A 23,856-nucleotide genomic window follows, 5' to 3' on the forward strand; every position below is an offset into this window, starting at 1 on the left:
AGTGATGTACACACTCAGGGTCCGGAAGAGGGCAAGCATGACTGATCTCTACTACTTAGCAATCACCATGCTAAAATGCATATTTGCCCAATTGATAAACAGAACAAATATGACCATTGGCCGATAAATACATCTATCAATAGACCATGAACTGTAATGAAGTAGTGGCCTCCTCTCTCATTGGTCAGTATATCAACACACATATTCAGGTTCCAGAAGAGGGTATATAAGATTGTTTTGTGTTACCTAGCAACCATCATGCTAGGAGGTGCATATGTCAATCAGGTGACACAAACAGCTGAACAATTGTTGCTCTCCTCCAGATTGTTTAACACTGGCGTGTAATGAAGTACTTCTAACCAGAAACAAAAGCAGTAAATGTGGAATGTTAGCTCTGAAGGGAGCAATTTTGATATGCTACTTTAATAGAGGATCCAATAACGTTGCTAGACAACACACTGATCACAGGATGGACCTGACATAGGTTGAGGAACATAATGATTCTAATTGGCTCAGGGCTCCGGTTGACTACAGTAGTTACCATCCAGACCTTATTCGATTGGTCTAATAATAGACCACTAATGACAGGGATAAGGAAGTACTTAGGGGATGAAAAGAGTGCTCAGCCACAGACTGATTGGGCATGGAGAACAAGTCACATCAAGGCAAAACATGTCCATCCAGTAAGCAGGTTCCGGTCAGTGCACAGGCCGGACCCTTATAGCACTCCTGATATTTATTATCCATTTCTTAATAGAATTGACAATGTGGCACCAGATTAGGATGCAATTATGATTTCTACACTGCATAAAAAATGTTTTAACTGTCATTATAACTTGCCCTAGCATGCTGCATATATTTTAATAATAATCTTTGCATGCTTCTGTCTACTATTTTCTAATATTCGACTCTCTAGAAGAACTAGAAATGTTAGCACCAAGAAGGAAATGTGACACCCCCCACACCCTCAACTGCAATCAAATGAACCTAAAAATGAATTCTCTGCATCTTCTTTCAGATTTGCACCAAAGGTGACTGCCCCTCTCACACAGCCTTAGTTATGGCCAGGCCCATAACACCTCTGGTACAAGTTTATTGCACACCAAACTGAACATCCAGATCAAATAAATACAATACATTTTGACCCTGAACACAGCAAATGGCTAAGTAGACTGTATATTCTTTCTAGTTTTAATTGGGTACAAGATTATTGTGCTTGCAGTACTTACAGCTAGCAAAACACCATGTATGTGTTTTTCTTACCCTTAAAACGTAGCTTTGTAAAACGCAGTTCTTTGTCATGGTCTCTGAGGAGATAATGGAAATCTTCCCAAGTCAGCTCGCTCTTATTCTGGAATCCTGCCTCCGTAAACATAACTTCTATCACTTGCTCTGCTTGGTCTTTAGAGAGGCAGTTGTTGGATATTTCAATGAAAGACCTAAAATAAAATAAAAAAACTTTTATAACACAGATCTGCTTAATGTCATTGAGTTTTACATTTCAGTTGGTCTTCAATCACAAAAAAAGAGTAAGTGGGCGCAGACTTATCAGTTGCCCAGTTCTCATTACATGCTGCATACCTTATTTGCTATCATAAGAGGGACCATTTTCAGATTCTATTTTGGAACTTACTAAAATATTATTTTCTATTTCACTTGTATATTAATCACTTTACATGATCACACTCACACATGGGTTATAACTTACATATGATTAGGGTATTTATTAGTGATGAGCGCCTGAAATTTTTCGGATTTTGTGTTTTGGTTTTGGGTTCGGTTCCGCGGCCGTGTTTTGGGTTCGACCGCGTTTTGGCAAAACCTCACCGAATTTTTTTTGTCGGATTCGGGTGTGTTTTGGATTCGGGTGTTTTTTTCAAAAAACCCTAAAAAACAGCTTAAATCATAGAATTTGGGGGTCATTTTGATCCCATATTATTATTAACCTCAAAAACCATAATTTCCACTCATTTTCAGTCTATTCTGAATACCTCACACCTCACAATATTATTTTTAGTCCTAAAATTTGCACCGAGGTCGCTGGATGACTAAGCTAAGTGACCCTAGTGGCCGACACAAACACCTGGCCCATCTAGGAGTGGCACTGCAGTGTCACGCAGGATGTCCCTTCCAAAAAACCCTCCCCAAACAGCACATGATGCAAAGAAAAAAAGAGGCGCAATGAGGTAGCTGTGTGAGTAAGATTAGCGACCCTAGTGGCCGACACAAACACCGGGCCCATTTAGGAGTGGCACTGCAGTGTCACGCAGGATGTCCCTTCCAAAAAACCCTCCCCAAACAGCACATGACGCAAAGAAAAAAAGAGGCGCAATGAGGTAGCTGTGTGAGTAAGATTAGCGACCCTAGTGGCCGACACAAACACCGGGCCCATCTAGGAGTGGCACTGCAGTGTCACGCAGGATGGCCCTTCCAAAAAACACTCCCCAAACAGCACATGACGCAAAGAAAAAAAGAGGCGCAATGAGGTAGCTGACTGTGTGAGTAAGATAAGCGACCCTAGTGGCCGACACAAACACCGGGCCCATTTAGGAGTGGCACTGCAGTGTCACGCAGGATGTCCCTTCCAAAAAACGCTCCCCAAACAGCACATGACGCAAAGAAAAAAAGAGGCGCAATGAGGTAGCTGTGTGAGTAAGATTAGCGACCGTAGTGGCCGACACAAACACCGGGCCCATTTAGGAGTGGCACTGCAGTGTCACGCAGGATTTCCCTTCCAAAAAACCCTCCCCAAACAGCACATGACGCAAAGAAAAAAAGAGGCGCAATGAGGTAGCTGTGTGAGTAAGATTAGCGACCCTAGTGGCCGACACAAACACCGGGCCCATCTAGGAGTGGCACTGCAGTGTCACGCAGGATGGCCCTTCCAAAAAACACTCCCCAAACAGCACATGACGCAAAGAAAAAAAGAGGCGCAATGAGGTAGCTGACTGTGTGAGTAAGATAAGCGACCCTAGTGGCCGACACAAACACCGGGCCCATTTAGGAGTGGCACTGCAGTGTCACGCAGGATGTCCCTTCCAAAAAACCCTCCCCAAACAGCACATGACGCAAAGAAAAAAAGAGGCGCAATGAGGTAGCTGTGTGAGTAAGATTAGCGACCGTAGTGGCCGACACAAACACCGGGCCCATTTAGGAGTGGCACTGCAGTGTCACGCAGGATGTCCCTTCCAAAAAACCCTCCCCAAACAGCACATGACGCAAAGAAAAATAAAAGAAAAAAGAGGTGCAAGATGGAATTGTCCTTGGGCCCTCCCACCCACCCTTATGTTGTATAAACAAAACAGGACATGCACACTTTAACCAACCCATCATTTCAGTGACAGGGTCTGCCACACGACTGTGACTGATATGACGGGTTGGTTTGGACCCCCCCCAAAAAAGAAGCAATTAATCTCTCCTTGCACAAACTGGCTCTACAGAGGCAAGATGTCCACCTCATCATCATCCTCCGATATATCACCGTGTACATCCCCCTCCTCACAGATTATCAATTCGTCCCCACTGGAATCCACCATCTCAGCTCCCTGTGTACTTTGTGGAGGCAATTGCTGCTGGTCAATGTCTCCGCGGAGGAATTGATTATAATTCATTTTAATGAACATCATCTTCTCCACATTTTCTGGATGTAACCTCGTACGCCGATTGCTGACAAGGTGAGCGGCGGCACTAAACACTCTTTCGGAGTACACACTTGTGGGAGGGCAACTTAGGTAGAATAAAGCCAGTTTGTGCAATGGCCTCCAAATTGTCTCTTTTTCCTGCCAGTATAAGTATGGACTGTGTGACGTGCCTACTTGGATGCGGTCACTCATATAATCCTCCACCATTCTTTCAATGGTGAGAGAATCATATGCAGTGACAGTAGATGACATGTCCGTAATCGTTGTCAGGTCCTTCAGTCCGGACCAGATGTCAGCATCAGCAGTCGCTCCAGACTGCCCTGCATCACCGCCAGCGGGTGGGCTCGGAATTCTGAGCCTTTTCCTCGCACCCCCAGTTGCGGGAGAATGTGAAGGAGGAGATGTTGACAGGTCGCGTTCCGCTTGACTTGACAATTTTCTCACCAGCAGGTCTTTCAACCCCAGCAGACTTGTGTCTGCCGGAAAGAGAGATCCAAGGTAGGCTTTAAATCTAGGATCGAGCACGGTGGCCAAAATGTAGTGCTCTGATTTCAACAGATTGACCACCCGTGAATCCTTGTTAAGCGAATTAAGGGCTCCATCCACAAGTCCCACATGCCTAGCGGAATCGCTCCGTGTTAGCTCCTCCTTCAATGTCTCCAGCTTCTTCTGCAAAAGCCTGATGAGGGGAATGACCTGACTCAGGCTGGCAGTGTCTGAACTGACTTCACGTGTGGCAAGTTCAAAGGGCAGCAGAACCTTGCACAACGTTGAAATCATTCTCCACTGCGCTTGAGACAGGTGCATTCCACCTCCTATATCGTGCTCAATTGTATAGGCTTGAATGGCCTTTTGCTGCTCCTCCAACCTCTGAAGCATATAGAGGGTTGAATTCCACCTCGTTACCACTTCTTGCTTCAGATGATGGCAGGGCAGGTTCAGTAGTTTTTGGTGGTGCTCCAGTCTTCTGTACGTGGTGCCTGTACGCCGAAAGTGTCCCGCAATTCTTCTGGCCACCGACAGCATCTCTTGCACGCCCCTGTCGTTTTTTAAAAAATTCTGCACCACCAAATTCAAGGTATGTGCAAAACATGGGACGTGCTGGAATTTGCCCATATTTAATGCACACACAATATTGCTGGCGTTGTCCGATGCCACAAATCCACAGGAGAGTCCAATTGGGGTAAGCCATTCCGCGATGATCTTCCTCAGTTGCCGTAAGAGGTTTTCAGCTGTGTGCGTATTCTGGAAGGCGGTGATACAAAGCGTAGCCTGCCTAGGAAAGAGTTGGCGTTTGCGAGATGCTGCTACTGGTGCCGCCGCTGCTGTTCTTGCGGCGGGAGTCCATACATCTACCCAGTGGGCTGTCACAGTCATATAGTCCTGACCCTGCCCTGCTCCACTTGTCCACATGTCCGTGGTTAAGTGGACATTGGGTACAGCTGCATTTTTTAGGACACTGGTGACTCTTTTCTGAGGTCTGTGTAAATTTTCGGTATCGCCTGCCTAGAGAAATGGAACCTAGATGGTATTTGGTACCGGGGACACAGTACCTCCAACAAGTCTCTAGTTGGCTCTGCAGTAATGATGGATACCGGAACCACGTTTCTCAACACCCAGGATGCCAAGGCCTCAGTTATCCGCTTTGCAGTAGGATGACTGCTGTGATATTTCATCTTCCTCGCAAAGGACTGTTGGACAGTCAATTGCTTGGTGGAAGTAGTAAAAGTGGTCTTACGACTTCCCCTCTGGGATGACCATCGACTCCCAGCAGCAACAACAGCAGCGCCAGCAGCAGTAGGCGTTACACGCAAGGATGCATCGGAGGAATCCCAGGCAGGAGAGGACTCGTCAGAATTGCCAGTGACATGGCCTGCAGGACTATTGGCATTCCTGGGGAAGGAGGAAATTGACACTGAGGGAGTTGGTGGGGTGGTTTGCGTGAGCTTGGTTACAAGAGGAAGGGATTTACTGGTCAGTGGACTGCTTCCGCTGTCACCCAAAGTTTTTGAACTTGTCACTGACTTATTATGAATGCGCTGCAGGTGACGTATAAGGGAGGATGTTCCGAGGTGGTTAACGTCCTTACCCCTACTTATTACAGCTTGACAAAGGGAACACACGGCTTGACACCTGTTGTCCGCATTTCTGTTGAAATACCTCAACACCGAAGAGCTGATTTTTTTGGTATTTTCACCAGGCATGTCAACGGCCATATTCCTCCCACGGACAACAGGTGTCTCCCCGGGTGCCTGACTTAAACAAACCACCTCACCATCAGAATCCTCCTGGTCAATTTCCTCCCCAGCACCAGCAACACCCATATCCTCCTCATCCTGGTGTACTTCAACACTGACATCTTCAATCTGACTATCAGGAACTGGACTGCGGGTGCTCCTTCCAGCACTTGCAGGGGGCGTGCAAATGGTGGAAGGCGCATGCTCTTCACGTCCAGTGTTGGGAAGGTCAGGCATCGCAACCGACACAATTGGACTCTCCTTGTGGATTTGGGATTTCGAAGAACGCACAGTTCTTTGCGGTGCTACTGCTTTTGCCAGCTTGAGTCTTTTCATTTTTCTAGCGAGAGGCTGAGTGCCTCCATCCTCATGTGAAGCTGAACCACTTGCCATGAACATAGGCCAGGGCCTCAGCCGTTCCTTGCCACTCCGTGTGGTAAATGGCATATTGGCAAGTTTACGCTTCTCCTCCGACAATTTTATTTTAGGTTTTGGAGTCCTTTTTTTACTGATATTTGGTGCTTTGGATTTGACATGCTCTGTACTATGACATTGGGCATCGGCCTTGGCAGACGACGTTGCTGGCATTTCATCGTCTCGGCCATGACTAGTGGCAGCAGCTTCAGCATGAGGTGGAAGTGGATCTTGATCTTTCCCTAATTTTGGAACCTCAACATTTTTGTTCTCCATATTTTAATAGGCACAACTAAAAGGCACCTCAGGTAAACAATGGAGATGGATGGATACTAGTATACAATTATGGACGGACTGCCGAGTGCCGACACAGAGGTAGCTACAGCCGTGAACTACCGTACTGTACTGTGTCTGCTGCTAATATAGACTGGTTGATAAAGAGATGTAGTAGTATGTATAAGTATAAAGAAGAAAGAAAAAAAAACCACGGGTAGGTGGTATACAATTATGGACGGACTGCCGAGTGCCGACACAGAGGTAGCTACAGCCGTGGACTACCGTACTGTACTGTGTCTGCTGCTAATATAGACTGGTTGATAAAGAGATGTAGTAGTATGTATAAGTATAAAGAAGAAAGAAAAAAAAACAACGGGTAGGTGGTATACAATTATGGACGGACTGCCGAGTGCCGACACAGAGGTAGCTACAGCCGTGGACTACCGTACTGTACTGTGTCTGCTGCTAATATAGACTGGTTGATAAAGAGATGTAGTAGTATGTATAAGTATAAAGAAGAAAGAAAAAAAAACCATGGGTAGGTGGTATACAATTATGGACGGACTGCCGAGTGCCGACACAGAGGTAGCTACAGCCGTGGACTACCGTACTGTACTGTGTCTGCTGCTAATATAGACTGGTTGATAAAGAGATGTAGTAGTATGTATAAGTATAAAGAAGAAAGAAAAAAAAACCACGGGTAGGTGGTATACAATTATGGACGGACTGCCGAGTGCCGACACAGAGGTAGCTACAGCCGTGGACTACCGTACTGTACTGTGTCTGCTGCTAATATAGACTGGTTGATAAAGAGATGTAGTAGTATGTATAAGTATAAAGAAGAAAGAAAAAAAAACCACGGGTAGGTGGTATACAATTATGGACGGACTGCCGAGTGCCGAAACAGAGGTAGCTACAGCCGTGGACTACCGTACTGTACTGTGTCTGCTGCTAATATAGACTGGTTGATAAAGAGATGTAGTAGTATGTATAAGTATAAAGAAGAAAGAAAAAAAAACCACGGGTAGGTGGTATACAATTATGGACGGACTGCCGAGTGCCGACACAGAGGTAGCTACAGCCGTGAACTACCGTACTGTACTGTCTGCTGCTAATATAGACTGGTTGATAAAGAGATGTAGTAGTATGTATGTATAAAGAAGAAAGAAAAAAAAAACCTCGGGTAGGTGGTATACAATTATGGACGGACTGCCGAGTGCCGACACAGAGGTAGCTACAGCCGTGAACTACCGTACTGTACTGTGTCTGCTGCTAATATAGACTGGTTGATAAAGAGATGTAGTAGTATGTATGTATAAAGAAGAAAGAAAAAAAAACCTCGGGTAGGTGGTATACAATTATGGACGGACTGCCGAGTGCCGACACAGAGGTAGCTACAGCCGTGAACTACCGTACTGTACTGTGTCTGCTGCTAATATAGACTGGTTGATAAAGAGATGTAGTAGTATGTATGTATAAAGAAGAAAGAAAAAAAAACCTCGGGTAGGTGGTATACAATTATGGACGGACTGCCGAGTGCCGACACAGAGGTAGCTACAGCCGTGAACTACCGTACTGTACTGTGTCTGCTGCTAATATAGACTGGTTGATAAAGAGATGTAGTAGTATGTATGTATAAAGAAGAAAGAAAAAAAAACCACGGGTAGGTGGTATACAATTATGGATGGACTGCCGAGTGCCGACACAGAGGTAGCTACAGCCGTGAACTACCGTACTGTGTCTGCTGCGACTGGATGATAAATAATGATATAAAAAATATATATATATATCACTACTGCAGCCGGACAGGTATATATTATATAATGACGGACCTGCTGGACACTGTCTGTCAGCAGAATGAGTTTTTTATAGAATAAAAAAAAAAACACCACACAAGTGAAGTCACACGACGAGTGTTTAACTTTTTCAGGCAATCACAATATAGTATACTACTAACTATACTGGTGGTCAGTGTGGTCAGGTCACTGGTCAGTCACACTGGCAGTGGCACTCCTGCAGCAAAAGTGTGCACTGTTTAATTTTAATATAATATGTACTCCTGGCTCCTGCTATAACCTATAACTGGCACTGCAGTGCTCCCCAGTCTCCCCCACAATTATAAGCTGTGTGAGCTGAGCACAGTCAGATATATATACATAGATGATGCAGCACACTGGGCTGAGCAGTGCACACAGATATGGTATGTGACTGAGTCACTGTGTGTATCGTTTTTTTCAGGCAGAGAACGGATATATTAAATAAAACTGCACTGTCTGGTGGTCACTGTGGTCAGTCACTAGTAAACTCTGCACTCTCTACACTTCTACAGTACTCCTAAGCTCCAGTAAATCAGGTCAATCTCTCTCTCTCTCTCTCTCTCTTCTAATCTAAATGGAGAGGACGCCAGCCACGTCCTCTCCCTATCAATCTCAATGCACGTGTGAAAATGGCGGCGACGCGCGGCTCCTTATATAGAATCCGAGTCTCGCGAGAATCCGTCAGCGTCATGATGACGTTCGGGCGCGCTCGGGTTAACCGAGCAAGGCGGGAGGATCCGAGTCTGCTCGGACCCGTGAAAAAAACCATGAAGTTCGGGCGGGTTCGGATTCAGAGAAACCGAACCCGCTCATCTCTAGTATTTATAACTACTTTCTAGGAGACTCACAAATGTATAAGAATTCTCCTTGCAGAATAGACAACCCCTCTGGATCCCACATGCTTCATCCATGAAATTGGCAAAATGGCAGTGAAAATTCACTGCAAATTGCATCACTATGTGGCCCCACAGTGTTTTGCCATGAATTGCGTTACACCATGGTGACGGGATGTACAATTCCTGTTGCTACACCACGCTCTTCCCACCTTCATTGCCCCTCCCTGTGATTTCCCAGATAACAGCAGGCAAAAGTAGACAGATATAGCTTATACTATAAACAGCTAAACTTAAAGTAATTTTATATTTTTAACTGATACGTCTAAATGATAAATTTACATATTATCTTATCTTTTACCATGCGGTACACAAATAATCATATACAGAGTTGTTTGTAATCTGTTGAGTGCTGGAAAATTCAACTAAATTTTTTCTATTCAGTTTACAAACATAGCAGTAAGAACCTCCTCATTTCATTCTTAATAACATTAACTCTTATGGGAATACCAATATTAGTTATTTTGTTTGTTTTTGTAGTAATAATGTTGCTGCTCTTTGTAAAGCAGGTCACTAAGCCTTGCTGTCACAAAGTAGCTTCTCCTTTTTAAAATTTTCTTTTCGACCATAGGCCTTGAACACATGCAGATAAATGTTAAGCATTCAACATGTGTTCTTGAAGCCTACTAAAATATTTTTATTTTCTGTATACAAAAAGATATTTCTCATCTGAAAATAAGAAGCAGTTATTGTTATTACTTTCTGATAGAAAAAAAATTAAGCTACTTCCATTAAGTTTTAGCACTCCCCTAAGACCACTGCCACACAAATATTATTACTGTATATTAAAGATGTCAAACTGCCGACGCCGGAATACCGACAAGTCATGTAATGCCAGTGCCGAAATCCCAACAGGGATCACAATCCTGTTGCCAGCATCTCGACACCTTGAGTCCTGATCACTACACTGCTATGCCGGTGGAGAGGTAAGCTGTACGGTAGGGTTAGGCTGCGGGGAGGGTGGGTCAGGGTTAGGTACCCCCAGGGAGGGTTAGCATTAGGCTGCAGAGGGGGTTAGGTTCAGGCAGTGGGGAGGGGGGGGAGGGTTAGGTACCACTGGGGAGGGTTAGGATTATACTGCATGGGGCAGGAGAGTTAGGTTTAGGCTGCAAACAGGGAGGGTTAGAGGGTCATTGGGGGAAGGAATTCTGACAGCTGGCATCCCGCTCATTGGGATATCCATCTCAACCCACGCTGACCCTCGTGTTTTGGTTTTGCTAAAACCACCCTGAGTGGTATATTTAATAAACTGTGAGTTTTACAAGTGGAGATGTTGCCCATAACAACCAATCAGATATTACTTATCATGTATCTAGCACCTTCTAGAAGATAATAGCTAGAATCTGATTAGTTGCTATGGGCAACATAAAAACATGCAGTTTAGTAATATGCCCTTTAAAGTTTTGTTTTTGTCTTTTGGTAGTGGCAAAACCACCCTGAAGTGCTTTGGTTCTGATTTGGATTTGGATTTCTTGATAGAAACAGATAAATCATTTAAACTGGACTCAAGTATTAACAGCAATAATAATCATTTCCACTAATTTGCAATCAGTTTTGACCACCTCAAAGCTCACAATACTGTTCACCAATATTGAGCAAAAGCTGCAGCGAGCTGGCTGGATAAATGAAGTGACAGAGCAGCGGCACAAACACTGCTAGGACTCTATTTATTGTTAGTCTGACGTACAGTACCTCTGCACTACCAGAGGTGCTGCTGTTTTGTTTGGACATTTTCTCCTTTCTCCTCACATGAAGGAGTGTCTTCCCTGTTTAATCACCTGCACTGGCCTCACTGGCTATTTATTCCTCACCATGCACCTTGCTGGTCATTGTTTTTCCTGGATTGTATATTCTATGTTCCAGCTCACAGTCTGTCCAGTCATTCTGATCTGTGTTGCCTGTTAATGTTATTTGAATCTGCCATTAATTCTTCTGTCTGCAAAACCAAGAGACTTCTGTTTGGATTAATGTTTCTGTCTGCAAGCACTTTGGATTCCTGTGCCAGTTCCTGCAAGCTTCCATTAGTGCCAAGCTAGAAACTCCTGCAAGTCTTCTGATTTCCCTCCATTTGGATATTTCTGGACTTATGCTCCTGTGAACCTCTGTAACTGCAGAGCTAAGGAACTTATTCATTTATCAGGATACCAGTCTGATATTTGTTTAGGTATTTACTTTATTTCTGCCGTTCACCACATTTTCATCCTGCTATTGTTTCTGGACTCTGCTTCTGTCATTAGTATTGCAAAGTTTCCAGTAATCTGCATATCAAGTTTATCTGCACTCCCCTGACATAAGTATAACGCTAAAAAAACATAATTTATATTTAATACTTCATCCTGTGAGTTTTGGTTCTGTGGCACTCCAGAGGGTTCATAACAAAGCAGCTACTTTAAAAAAATATAGCAGACCTACGAAACATTGCAGCACAACAGTGGCAGACAGGATGGCAGTTTAATAACCTGTAAAGTCCCATAGAATGTTCTCATTATTAAGAACAGAGACCCGAGGGCAGTACAGGGAAATGGAGGTGAAATATTTAGCGGAAGGCAGGTAAAGCATTGATTGGTTATTCAATTCATTTATTGATTTAAAAAAAGAGCAATGTGGGACAAATTATTAAACAGAAACCAAGCATCTGAACGTAAGATTTGATAAATTCTGATTGCTTACAGTAATTCTGATTAATTATTTCTGACTGATTACATCTAATTAATTAAAATGTAATTGCGATAGATTAGTCATTAAAATGTAAACAAGAATAAGAGAATTTAGGAATAAAGTATTAGAAAAGTAAAAAACAAAACAAAAAACAAGAATCCTAATGTAATTTTTTAAAATGTATTGAATTGATTATTCATTCAAATTTAAAAATGAAAAAGAATTTAGAAATAATTAATTAGAAAAGTATAAAAAAATAAGAATCCTAATGTAAGGTTTCGATATCTATTGAATTGGTTATTCATTAAAATTTCAAAAAGAAAAAGAGACTTTAGGAAGAAATTCTTAGAAATTGATGTATTAGTTTCAAACAATACATATACTATCCCACGACACTATAATGACTTGGCCCGTAAGTTGACTTTAAAATATACTGATATGGAAAAGTATACCCCAAGATTGGCCTATTCAAGGCCAGTTAGGTCTAAAAAAAACTAGGCAGAATGGCAGTCCCTAGCCTACCAGACTATCATGTAGCCTGTCAAGTGGCCCAGCTCAGCGACTGGTTAGGTCCTTCTGGTACAAAACCATGGGTCAATTTAGAAAAAAAGCATTGCTACCACACCATCCCAAAAAGGATTTATTATGGACGCCTTGCAAGTTACATCCCAGTATTCTCTATATACCCCATTCTATTTTCTATTCTCTCAAAGCATAAGATAAACTAGTGGTTTTGGAGAAGGAGTTAACATTGGCATTCAGTACAGTGTCACAGGTAGGACTCTCTAGGTGGAATCCACATATCAATGCTACTTATGCTGCACTAAGAGTGTATAGCAGATTGCTAACAAGATGAACGGAAATATAATTATAAAATTTTATGTATTGAAGGCTCAATATAATTTACCCATGGGTGAATATTTTACATATATGAGTATCCATCATTGGATCAAGTACGTTTAAAACTCAAAGTAATCTTGAGCCCCCACCTTTAGATTTACTAGTTCAGCTAAATAAAGGCAATATTAAGGGCTCAATTGGGTTTTGGTATTCTTGTATACTAAGCAACTACCCAGAAGATAAATCCAAAGCTCAACTACAATGTGAAGGGGAGGTGCAAACTATATTTACAATTAAACAATGGTAAATAATTTAACTACACATTCTATGTCTAAATGCCTTAACCATACTGAACTACAATTTAAACTACTCCGTAGACTGTACCTTATTCCAAAAAAATTCATAAGATGTGGCCTTCACAATCTAGACTTTGCTGGAGGAAGTGTACTGTACAGGCCTACAGGTGGATATATTCAACATTTTATGGTCTTTTCAAAGGGTTCAGCAATTGTGGCATGAGGTATTTAATCTAATCTCCAAAGTAATAGATTATACAATATACAACTTTCTCCGTTAATCGTTTTGCTCCAATTCTATCCTACAGACAACCCAAAACAACATAATTAATTGTTATGCCAATTACTAATAGCAACTAAAAATTAGAAATTGGAAATACCCCTTTCCACCTCCATTAAGTAAAATTATAGCTAAAACACAATTTCCATATAAAATGGAAACATTGGGAATACCATACTCATTGTTGAACTCATCACTCTGTTAATTGACATGGTTGGAAAATATTTATTAGGGGTCAAGAAGGTGAGGATCTTCTCATGACAATTCCATCACCTTTACTATAATGTTTCTGTGCAGGGCTGTATTAAGACTTGGGGTTGCCAAGGCACTTAAGACAGGGGAGTCCTAGAAGAGGAAGGGGGGGGGGGTGAATACTAGATTGTGCATACCTCCCAACATGTCAATTCCAGTAGGGACAAAATGCTCTTTATCTGAACTTCCCTCTTAATATATGATTGGTGTCACCTGTGTTGAACTATTTAATTAATAAGAAAGGTGTTTTAATGCAGGTGATTGCAATCATAACTTAAGAAGGACGTCCAGGTAGAGAGCATTTTATCCCTCCTGGAATGGGTCATGTTGGGATGTATGGATTGTGTATATTAAGTTTACACCAATGGTGTATATTAGATTTAAACTAATAGTTTAATAATGCCTGGGTACTATTTATAGCACCACCTAATTGAAAGACAATGATTTTATAGAATTTTCTTGTAGTGGAACAAAAACAACTTAAACAACCATAAAATACAAATAGAAAAATAAAATCTATAATTTATCTTATCACATGCAAGAATAGCATCAGCCTCTGTATTACTTGTACCCTAGGACAGGACTCAAGAAGACTGTGTGTGTATGTGTGTGTCTAGACACTCATTATATAACAGATTAAACAAAGTCCAGACACCCAGGTGGGAAGGAGGAGAAGCTGGGATCCCTGTGTCACTCACAGCTCTCTCCACCCTCCTATCTCTCCTCTGGTCAAAAAGCTCATCAGTAGCTCATGAAATCTGATACTGATGTGTCTCTGCCTGCACTGCATACTTCCTTGATCGAATTTCTGCTGCCTGGTTCTGCTGCGGCATAATCGAGAAAGCTAGCGATGTCAGTGTGCACTGCCTGGGGGCTCCCTGGCAAAGGGGGGCCCAGGGTACAGTATGCTCTGTGCCCCGTTAACCTGGCTATGTTTCTGTATATGGAGTTAACAAATAATAGTTTTTTTCTGTATAGTTAAGAACATGGCTATATGTGTTTACATAAAATAGCTGCATTTTGTATGTGAGTATACAATTGCATTGTGGCTCTTTAATGCAACCCTTCCCCACCTGTTTGTAACATCTTTATTTATTTTTTATTTATTTGTTTATTTATTTATTTATTTAATTTTTATTTATTTTTTTTGCCTCTTTACTGAAACTGAAAAGGACATCAAGTAAGTTGAACATTGTTACCTCCACCCAAAAAAAACAAAAGACAGACAGCACACTTTCTCTATTGTTTTGTATTCCTGCTTTATTTTGTTATTGAATTATATTTTTGCTGTGCAATAAATATCTAAATGTAAATATATATATATACATAAAGAAAAGTGGTCCATGATGGAATTATCCTTGCACCCCACTAACCAACCTTATGTTGTATTTTATAAAGGACATGCACAGTTTAACAAACCAAGCACTTCAGTGACAGAAACTGCCATTTTTGTGGCTGAAGTGCTTTTGTGGTTTGGGTAAACAAATCTACCAATGGACTTAAGGCAGCTAACAGTGTTGTTCTTCATAGTCATATTTGGAACATGTCAAACTCATCATCATCCTCATCATCACTGTCCTCGCTGTTGTTAATATCACCATCACAAAATAATAGCTCATCACAACTGGAATCCAACATTACAGAAGAAGTTTCTGTTTGCTGTTATTGGTATCACAGGTCTTCCTCATAGAATTTGTAATTAATTTTCAGTTTTTCCCCATTTTTTGGAACTTTTACACTGATCGCTCACAAGGTTCCCAAACTGCGGGTAGCTGATGCTGGACTGCTTTTTATTATTTTACAGGATTTTTCAGATTTTTGATAAAAAATTTGCATAAACTTGCTGCAAATGACGTAACAGGGATGAAGTGCCTAGATGGTTAATGTCCCTACCTCTGCTACCTTTGGCCTCACAAATTTTACAGATGCCTTGACATATGTTGTCAGGATTGGGTAAGAATAAGAATTATTTTGTAGTACAGATAGATAGGCGATACATATCAGGCTGACACCCAGTATGTAACACAACCCAGCTAAAAGAATATTTGCTACATCACTTGTTTACATTTTAAAAGAGCAGGAGCAATTGGTCTTCAATAATAATAATGATTATTATTAATTTCTAGTACAGACAGATATGTGCTACTTATCAGACAGACACCCATTTTGAAACACAACCCTGCTACTATAATATGACATACGTGGCATCACTTGATTACATTTTAAAAGAGCAGATAAGAATTATTTTGCAGCACAGACAGATAGGCGGTACTTAACAGGCAGGCACCCAGTAACACAATCCATCTAATAATATAGTATATACACTGTGTCACTATTAATAATAGTTTTGTTTTATTTAAAAAGGAAAAAAAATATTTTTTAAATGACTGGGACTCAGAAACAGAATTTATAGTAATCCTAGATAAATCTGTTTCTTTTTTTAAAGTTTTAAAAAAACATGAAAACCAAATTATAAACTTGTTGCATATTATCCCTTTCCTTTTGCTGTATCATATTTAAAAATGTTAGAGAAGTTAAAACCTATTTAGACTGCCTGCAGCTAATTTATAACTGCAGCTAATTTTTAACTGAAACACAAATCATTTAATGTACATTATTTTTCTTTGGGTATTCTTTACAGGTTGGAATTGAAATACTGGCAGTTAGGATGCTGGCAGTCAAAATACCAACCATGGCATCCCGATAACGAGAATCCCAACAAGGGAAAGTTAGTATGCTGACCTTCCCCCCACTGCCCCCCTAACCTAACCCTCCTTTCTAGCAGCCTAAACCTAACCCTCCCGCAGCCTCCCCGGGGGTGCCTAAACCTAACACTTCCTTCCCTGCATCTTAATCTTAACCCTAACCCGCAACCTAAATGTAACCTCCTCCCCCTCTCCTATCGGATTGCCTCTCCGCCGGCTCGGCAGGTGCTCATTCGGGATCCCGATGCTGGACTGGTGACCCTATTCAGTATGCCGGTGTCAGAATTCCAAGTAGTGTCGGGATTCCGAAGTTGAGATTCTGACTGCCGGGATCCTAATCTTTACCTGTATTTGAAGTGTGCACTTTTATTAAATATGCTTGCTGGTGCAAATTGTCTGGCCTATAATTTAAATTAAAGACAATTGTAAGTGCACAGTGGGAGTAGACTGCTTGCCTGTCATTGCAAAACCTAAACCAATAGGAAAGCACAAGCACAGTGTGTATGGATTTGAGTGGGCCATACAGTAACCCACCTTTCAGGTGTGGATGTGAGATGACTAGCAGCTCCAGTGAGAATGATTTTTAACCTACTTGCATATGCTAAGAGAAATAGAATATGCTTACTTTAGCATTGTAAAAAACTCTTCCTTCGAAAGAAAACCATTCCCATCAATATCATACATAGTAAACATTAATTTGGATTTTTCCTCAGGTGAACCTACAATGAATAAATGAATATTGATAAAAAACAGAAAATATTATGAAACTTTATAAAGCAAAACACAAGATAATTGTACACATAACAAAAACCTAGAGAGCTGAACAGGTAAATTGCTGGTGCCTAGAGGGTAATACCCCTCAATCACGTCAACCATAGAATAGCTCCTGAAATAGGCATGAAATGGATTCAGTATAATATAACGGCGGCCGACAGCTGCCTCCCAGCCACTAGTATGCCAGCAGCGGGTCAAGCCCTAGAAAGCCCTTTGCAGGCTCAGGTTATATGTTCTTTCTATGCTGTGTCACCGGTATTCAAACAGAGGAATTTCATCGCTCGGTGGTATTCTGGCATCTATATTGTGATCGCCGGGATCCTGACTGGCGGTATATTAACTGCTTCCCCCTGAAACAACCTGCTGCCATTTACTATATATATATATATACACATACAGGAAGAGAAAAAAACAGCGGCACTCTGGGACTTTTAGAGTCAAAAACTTGTGGATAACAGCATTACAAACAGTGCAATGACACACCTTGACAAAGGGGCTAAGGCCCCCGAAACGTTGGCAACTTGGCATCTGCTTTGTTTGTAATGCTGTAATACACAAGTTTTTGACTCTAAAAGTCCCGGAGTGCCGCAGTTTTTTCTGTTCCTGTATCCATACCATGTGACGGATGGCACCTGGGCAACATCATTCATCGTGTTAGGAGTGCCGGACTGACCACAAGTATATATATATATAAAATGTGTGTGTGTACAGTAATAGACTTGGTATTAATTACTACATACCGCTATTAGTATGACACTACATTAGTCATGACACCATATACAGCATTGCTTACAGTACTAGACTTTGCACAAGATGCAGTATTACTCTGTATCAGTCTTGGCACCGGATATAGCACTGCATAGGTTACATTTGGCATAATCATTTTTGCCTAGTACTCTATTTTGTTGACAACTAGCCCTGACTTCAAGCCTAATATTCTTCCCCAGGCCACACTGACAGTTTCATTTAGACATATAACCATATAATCACTTACAATTTTCCTATAGAAAAACACAGTATATTTGTACTGTATTTGTAGCTGGGTTACTATATAAAATTTAATATCGCAATAAAATTGGTTAATGATTTTTTTAAACAGGAGTGCACAAAAATAGTGTTTCAGTTCATAGTGAGTTTACTCAGTTATCTCTAATGTCAGATATGTACAGTCGTACATTATTGTCACGGAAACTAACCTTTCATTAATGTCAATAATATGTTTAGGAACTCCCTGAAAGAAAGATATCCATTTCCATCTTCATCTGCAAGAGAGAACATCGACTCCACAAACATTGAATGTGGCTTAAGTCCCAGAGAATCTGCAAACTCTGTTCTGCTCAGTTCACATTTAAGAGCCTCTCTCACCTTCTCTGAACTTCCTGCTGTGAAGCCTTCAATGCCTGACTGATCAATGTGAAGAACCTGCAGTGTCCACAAAAGGTACAGTATATACTGTATGTCACGAGATTTACATAGGTATGATGTTAACATTTCGAACTTATAAAAATATAATAATGTTTTACTAAACTCAGGGGTCTATCCATGAAGCAGTAAAAAGATTGGAGAAGTTGCCCATGGCAACCAATCAGCTGCTCCATATAATTTTATAGAATGCACTTGATAAATGTTACTTAAAAGCAGATTGGTTGCAATTGGCAACTTCTCCGCTGGCTCACTTCTCCACTCTTTTCACTGCATCATGAATAGACCCCTCAGTCACATCTGTAAATAAAACAAATTGTAAGCTCTCTGACAACTGCTACTGTATGATTAATATGATGTCATTCATGGAAATATCCTGTTTTACTATCTGTGCTTAGTTTTAACACTTTTTTTGCATATGGGACTGCTATGCTGACATATATTAGCCTAACTTGATTAATGTCATAATTTAATAAACTAGGTCAGCTGCCAGAGCACTATTGAGTGCAAGTTTTTGCTGTACCAGTTAATCGATCTTGCCAGTAGCACAAACAGAGGTATTATGGGGGTCATTCCAAACTGATCGCACGCTAGGATTTTTCACTGCGCATGCGTATGCACCGCAATGTGCAGGCACATCGTACGGGTACAAAGCAGATCGTTGCTGAACGATGGTTTAACAAAGAATCCATTCGCACAGGCGATCACAAGGAGATTGACAGGAAGAAGGCATTTGTGGGTGGCAACTGACCGTTTTCTGGGAGTGTTCGGAAAAACGCAGGCGTGTCCAAGCGTTTGCAGGGCGGGTGTCTGATGTCAATTCCTTACAAGAACAGGCTGAAGTGATCACAGCGGCTGAGTAAGGTCTGAGCTACTCAGAAACTCTAAAAAACGTTTTGGTACAGGGCGGCTGCACATGCGTTCACACACTTGCAAAGCAAACATACACTCCCCTATAGGTGGCGACTATCTGCAGCGCTGCAAAAAATAGTGAGCGAGCGATCAACTTGGAATGACCCCCTGTGTGTACTAAAATGGACATTGGCTAAGATACTGTCTGTCTAGGAATGCCAAAGATTAACAAAGGATAAGTATATTATGACAGGGGAATACATACGATATCTCACTAGATGGGAGGACAGCTATCACTATACTGACTTTGCCAGAATCCCAGTGGCGAGGCAGCGAATACCCTCGCGGGCCCGCTCCGCTCGCCATGCATGGGGCCCGGTGATGAGCTGCGCTCACCACAGGTTCTATTCCCACTCAGTTGGTGGCGTGAATCCACCAACCAAGTGGGAGAATCAGGCCGGTGTCAGGATTCAGGCTGTCGGTCTATTTGGGGGTGCCAGGATTCCGGCATCGGTCTCTTGAATGCCAGGACTGCCAGTAAACTGACTGCATCCCATGACAGACCTTTATACTGTAGTAGAATTCACTCTACTTGTGTAATATATATGTATGTGTGGGGATGTAGTAATGTGACCGGCGGTCAGGAGAACGCCAGTCACATTACCGGTGGCTACATCCCGCACTCACTAAATCCCCACAGTCAGCATGCTGACTAGCAAGGACTACTCTCACTCATGGGTGTCACCCAGAGTGGGAATAGATCCTGTGCTCGCCCCCTCGCCCCCACAAGGGGCTTGTTGCACTGGCACCCCCCCCCCCCCCCAGCATTCCGCTGCTGGGATCCTGCAGTCGGTATGCTGACCGCCAGGCTCTCCGGCCACGGTAAAGCATATCCAAACCTGTGTGTGTGTGTTTGTGTGAGTGTGTGTGTGTTTGTGTGAGTGTGTGTGTATTCAACAGTTGATATACATTTTTCTGAATATATCAAACATGTAAGTTTGTATTAGTTGCTAGGAGCTCACTATGGATATAATAGCCTGTTGGGTACAGCATATTACACATATTTTAAATATCTTTAAATATATGATGCCAATAGTAGCTTTTATCTTACCTTTGCCCTAATCAGGGGTGTAGCGAGGGTGGCTCCGGTGGAGCGTGAACTCCAGGCGCTGGAAAAGTAAGAGGGGGCACCACCACCTGACCACCCCCCTCCCTCCATCCACTATTCCACAGGCCGCTGTACAGACAGCAGCAGAGCAGGAGGAGGAGAAGCAGAGGGGACAGACACTGACTAGGACTCAGAGATTAAGTAGGGAACAGGGCAGGCCAGAGGCGACAGCAGGAGACACTGACAGCAGGCAAATGCCAAAGCTCTGCCCACCCTATTTATATGTCTCACTGTCTGCTTGTAGTTCTGTAGCAGGGTTATTTCTCTACTGATATACCACTCTTTGCCCCAGTTGCTGCAGCACCTCTCTCTGCCCCAGCTGCCATAGCACCTCTTTCTGCCTTGGCTGCTGCAGAAACTCTCTGGCCCAGCTGCTACAGCACCTCTCTCTACATTGATGCTGCAGCACCTCTCTCTCTTCATTAGAATCTGCAGAGTAACATGTATAAGTGGCTCTACTGTGGCATAACATCTGTAAGTGGCTCTACTGTGGTTTAATGTATATAAGCGGTTCTACTGTGGTATAACATGTATAATGGACTCTACTGTGTGGCGTAAAGTGTATAAGGGGTATTACTGTGTAGTGTAATGTGAATAATAGACAATACTGTGTGGTGTAATCTGAATAGGTATTATTATGTGGCCACACCCCTTCCCAAGGAAACCATGCCCCCATGTTTTGGTGTGTGCCTTCGATGCGCACTGTCCCTACTTTAAACATGGGGGCGACCAAATGAAACTTCCGCCCTTACTTCCACAAGGTCTAGAACTAGCCCTGTCACCAGTTTAGGATTTTTAAATATTTCCTCTTTTCCAATGTAATATGCCACCACACGTTGGCCATACCCCCAATTCAGTAGTGGTACTGATAAAAATGGACATGGTCCCATGTCATGAGGGGGCATGGTCACAGTAAACTAGGGGAGTGGCTACATGACAATAGGGACATGGCCACATTATGCCACCGTATGGCCCTTTACACATTATGCCAAACACCGTAATGCCCATTACACATTAGGCCCCACACCGTAATGCCCATTACACATTATACCAGACACCGTAACACCCATTACACATAATGCCACACACCGTACTGCCTTACATATTATATCATACACTGTAATGCCTATTACATATTATGCCACACACCGTTATGCCACTGACACCATTTTATGTCCTACACACAAAAATTCCCCTTATAAATTAGGCCTTAGTGGTGGGCTGGTGATACTGAGTACCACCACCATATTTCTTAATGGTACTCCGTACCACCCCGTACAACCCAACTTTCAGCACTGTGACTAACTACCTGCTTCTTAGATAGACGTACAGTATACACCTAAGATACCTTTGTATAGTGAGAACAGAGTGATGGGCATACTGAAAATAAAGTATAAACCTGCCTGCAAACCTCTCTCACAGCAGTGTATTGCTTGCACTGTATTTTTGTATTGACTGTACTTACATGTTACTTTGTGGACATTTATAATTTTTCAAAGTGTATGATTCTGTAAATATCACTATATTTTATTACATCTTACCCAAAAGAGCTACCTTCACCAAGATTTATGAGGGTATACAGTCACCGAATTGTGCTGGTTACTGGCTAAAATTGTGAGACTCCCTCAGCTATGAGTCAGCCATGTTGAGCTGGAAGTGTTGATAAGCTGAGGGATGACATTTATCCTAAAAGACACTCAACAGTTAAGTTTTTTACCTGAACCAGACTTCTATGAGTTTTATCTGCAGGGTGCCTGCTGTCTGAGCACTTAGCAAAGATGTGGGGGTCTATTCACGAAGCAGTAAAAATAGAGTGGAGAAGCGAGCCAGTGGAGAAGCTGCCCATGGCAACCAATAAGCGTTGATGTAACATTCATCTAGAGCATTCTATAAAATGAAGAGTAGCAGCTGATTGGTTGCAATGGGTAAGTTCTCCACTAGCTCACTCCTCCACTCTTTTCACTGCTTCATAAATAGACCTGTCAGTGTTCTTCCATCATTAAGTAGGTACCCAATCCAGTGGGGAATAATTGAGATAAGGCCACACCACAAGGGGATCAAACTGGGTTTAAAAGAAATCCAGATGTCTCTATCCTCCACTTTAGACATGCTGATTAGGAATCACTACTCATGTTGGATTGGCCCAGGATCATGTTCCTTTGGAGATCAAAGCTTCCAAATATTCTGCTTTTATATGGGCATGCATAAAGCAGGTGGGCTTTGAGCATAAAACCACTTGTGAATGGAGTGACTCAGAGAAACGGGTGATTATAGTCACTTTTGCACAGGGTAGAGCATGCTTATGAGTTTTATCTAAAATAAAGGTACTATTGTATCCTTACAGTTGTTTGCCCAAATGGTTTAGATTAGAATTCACAATATAATACTAAAATCATAATGTATCATGCTTGCTAGGATTACTTAGTTGTCACTGTACTAATTATAACTAATTTATACATTACTTGAGCAAAAGAATGTCTGAAAAAGGTTTCCAGTATCTGGCTTCTCTGTTTTTTAGTAACAGCTTGATTGAGCAGGCTTTCTTCATCCATTTTGCTCTCAGTAAGTGGAAATCCACTTTCTTGTAGCTGATTTATAAAACTTGTACATTCCTCCTCACTATAGAAATACAGCACCTAGAGCAACAGTGACAAGTAAATGCAATGTTATTCTAAAGAGTGAGAATTAGTAGCTGTAACAATCATTTTTTTTTATGAATAAATATTTAGGGTAAGCCATTTTTGTCCTGAATGTTTTGACTGAGATACATAAGGGGATTAGTTACCTATAGTACATACAGGCATCTTATTTTCAGAATAAACCACCAGTTCCCTTCAATTAGCAAAATGGTGGAATTCTGTTGTCTGGGAGTCAGTCACATTAACAAGACAGCAGGTAAGATGAAAAGAACTATATTGGTTACTAAATGACTCCCAAACCATGGTGCCGACTCAACTAACTTGGCACCCCCAGGCAAGGTGGGTGAGCTACTGTTGCAATGCTGGCAACGGTGGCAGAACTTGCTCCCTCGTGGCCCGATCTCGCTCTAGACTTGCTGTTTTTTGTATGGAGACCTATGGTGCTGCGTGAAAGAGTCCATGAGTCTGTAGCTACTGTAAGTGCAGCATATAGGAGACTGTGAGTAATGTGCGGGTAATTGATTCGACACTTGTGTGTCCTTTCAAGGGAGCAATAGATTATCTACAGTTGGTCTGGTTTTGTTATGCAGAAGACTCATGGGAACTTGCCTGGGTATAAATCATGTTGATTGCTGATGAAGGGGTGCCTGTCCTCTTCAAAGTAACTAAAGGCCAGATCCCATGTGGCAACA

At 42.0% G+C, this 23,856-nt stretch overlaps 1 protein-coding gene across 1 annotated transcript in view; it reads right to left on the reverse strand.

Annotated features, from left to right (window-relative positions):
- The window catches only part of LOC134934547 (dual oxidase 1-like), a 435,381-nt gene that overhangs the window by 137,064 nt on the left and 274,461 nt on the right, over positions 1–23,856 (reverse strand). Inside the window, exons 18-21 of the mRNA XM_063929968.1 lie at positions 22,988–23,161; positions 18,280–18,505; positions 16,935–17,028; positions 1,264–1,439 (exon numbers count right to left, since the gene is read on the reverse strand). Of these exons, the coding sequence (XP_063786038.1) occupies positions 1,264–1,439; positions 16,935–17,028; positions 18,280–18,505; positions 22,988–23,161 (670 nt within the window). The remainder of the gene's footprint in view (positions 1–1,263; positions 1,440–16,934; positions 17,029–18,279; positions 18,506–22,987; positions 23,162–23,856) is intronic.

This window comes from Pseudophryne corroboree, chromosome 6 (assembly GCF_028390025.1).
Source record: "Pseudophryne corroboree isolate aPseCor3 chromosome 6, aPseCor3.hap2, whole genome shotgun sequence".
Classification (NCBI taxonomy): domain Eukaryota; kingdom Metazoa; phylum Chordata; class Amphibia; order Anura; family Myobatrachidae; genus Pseudophryne; species Pseudophryne corroboree.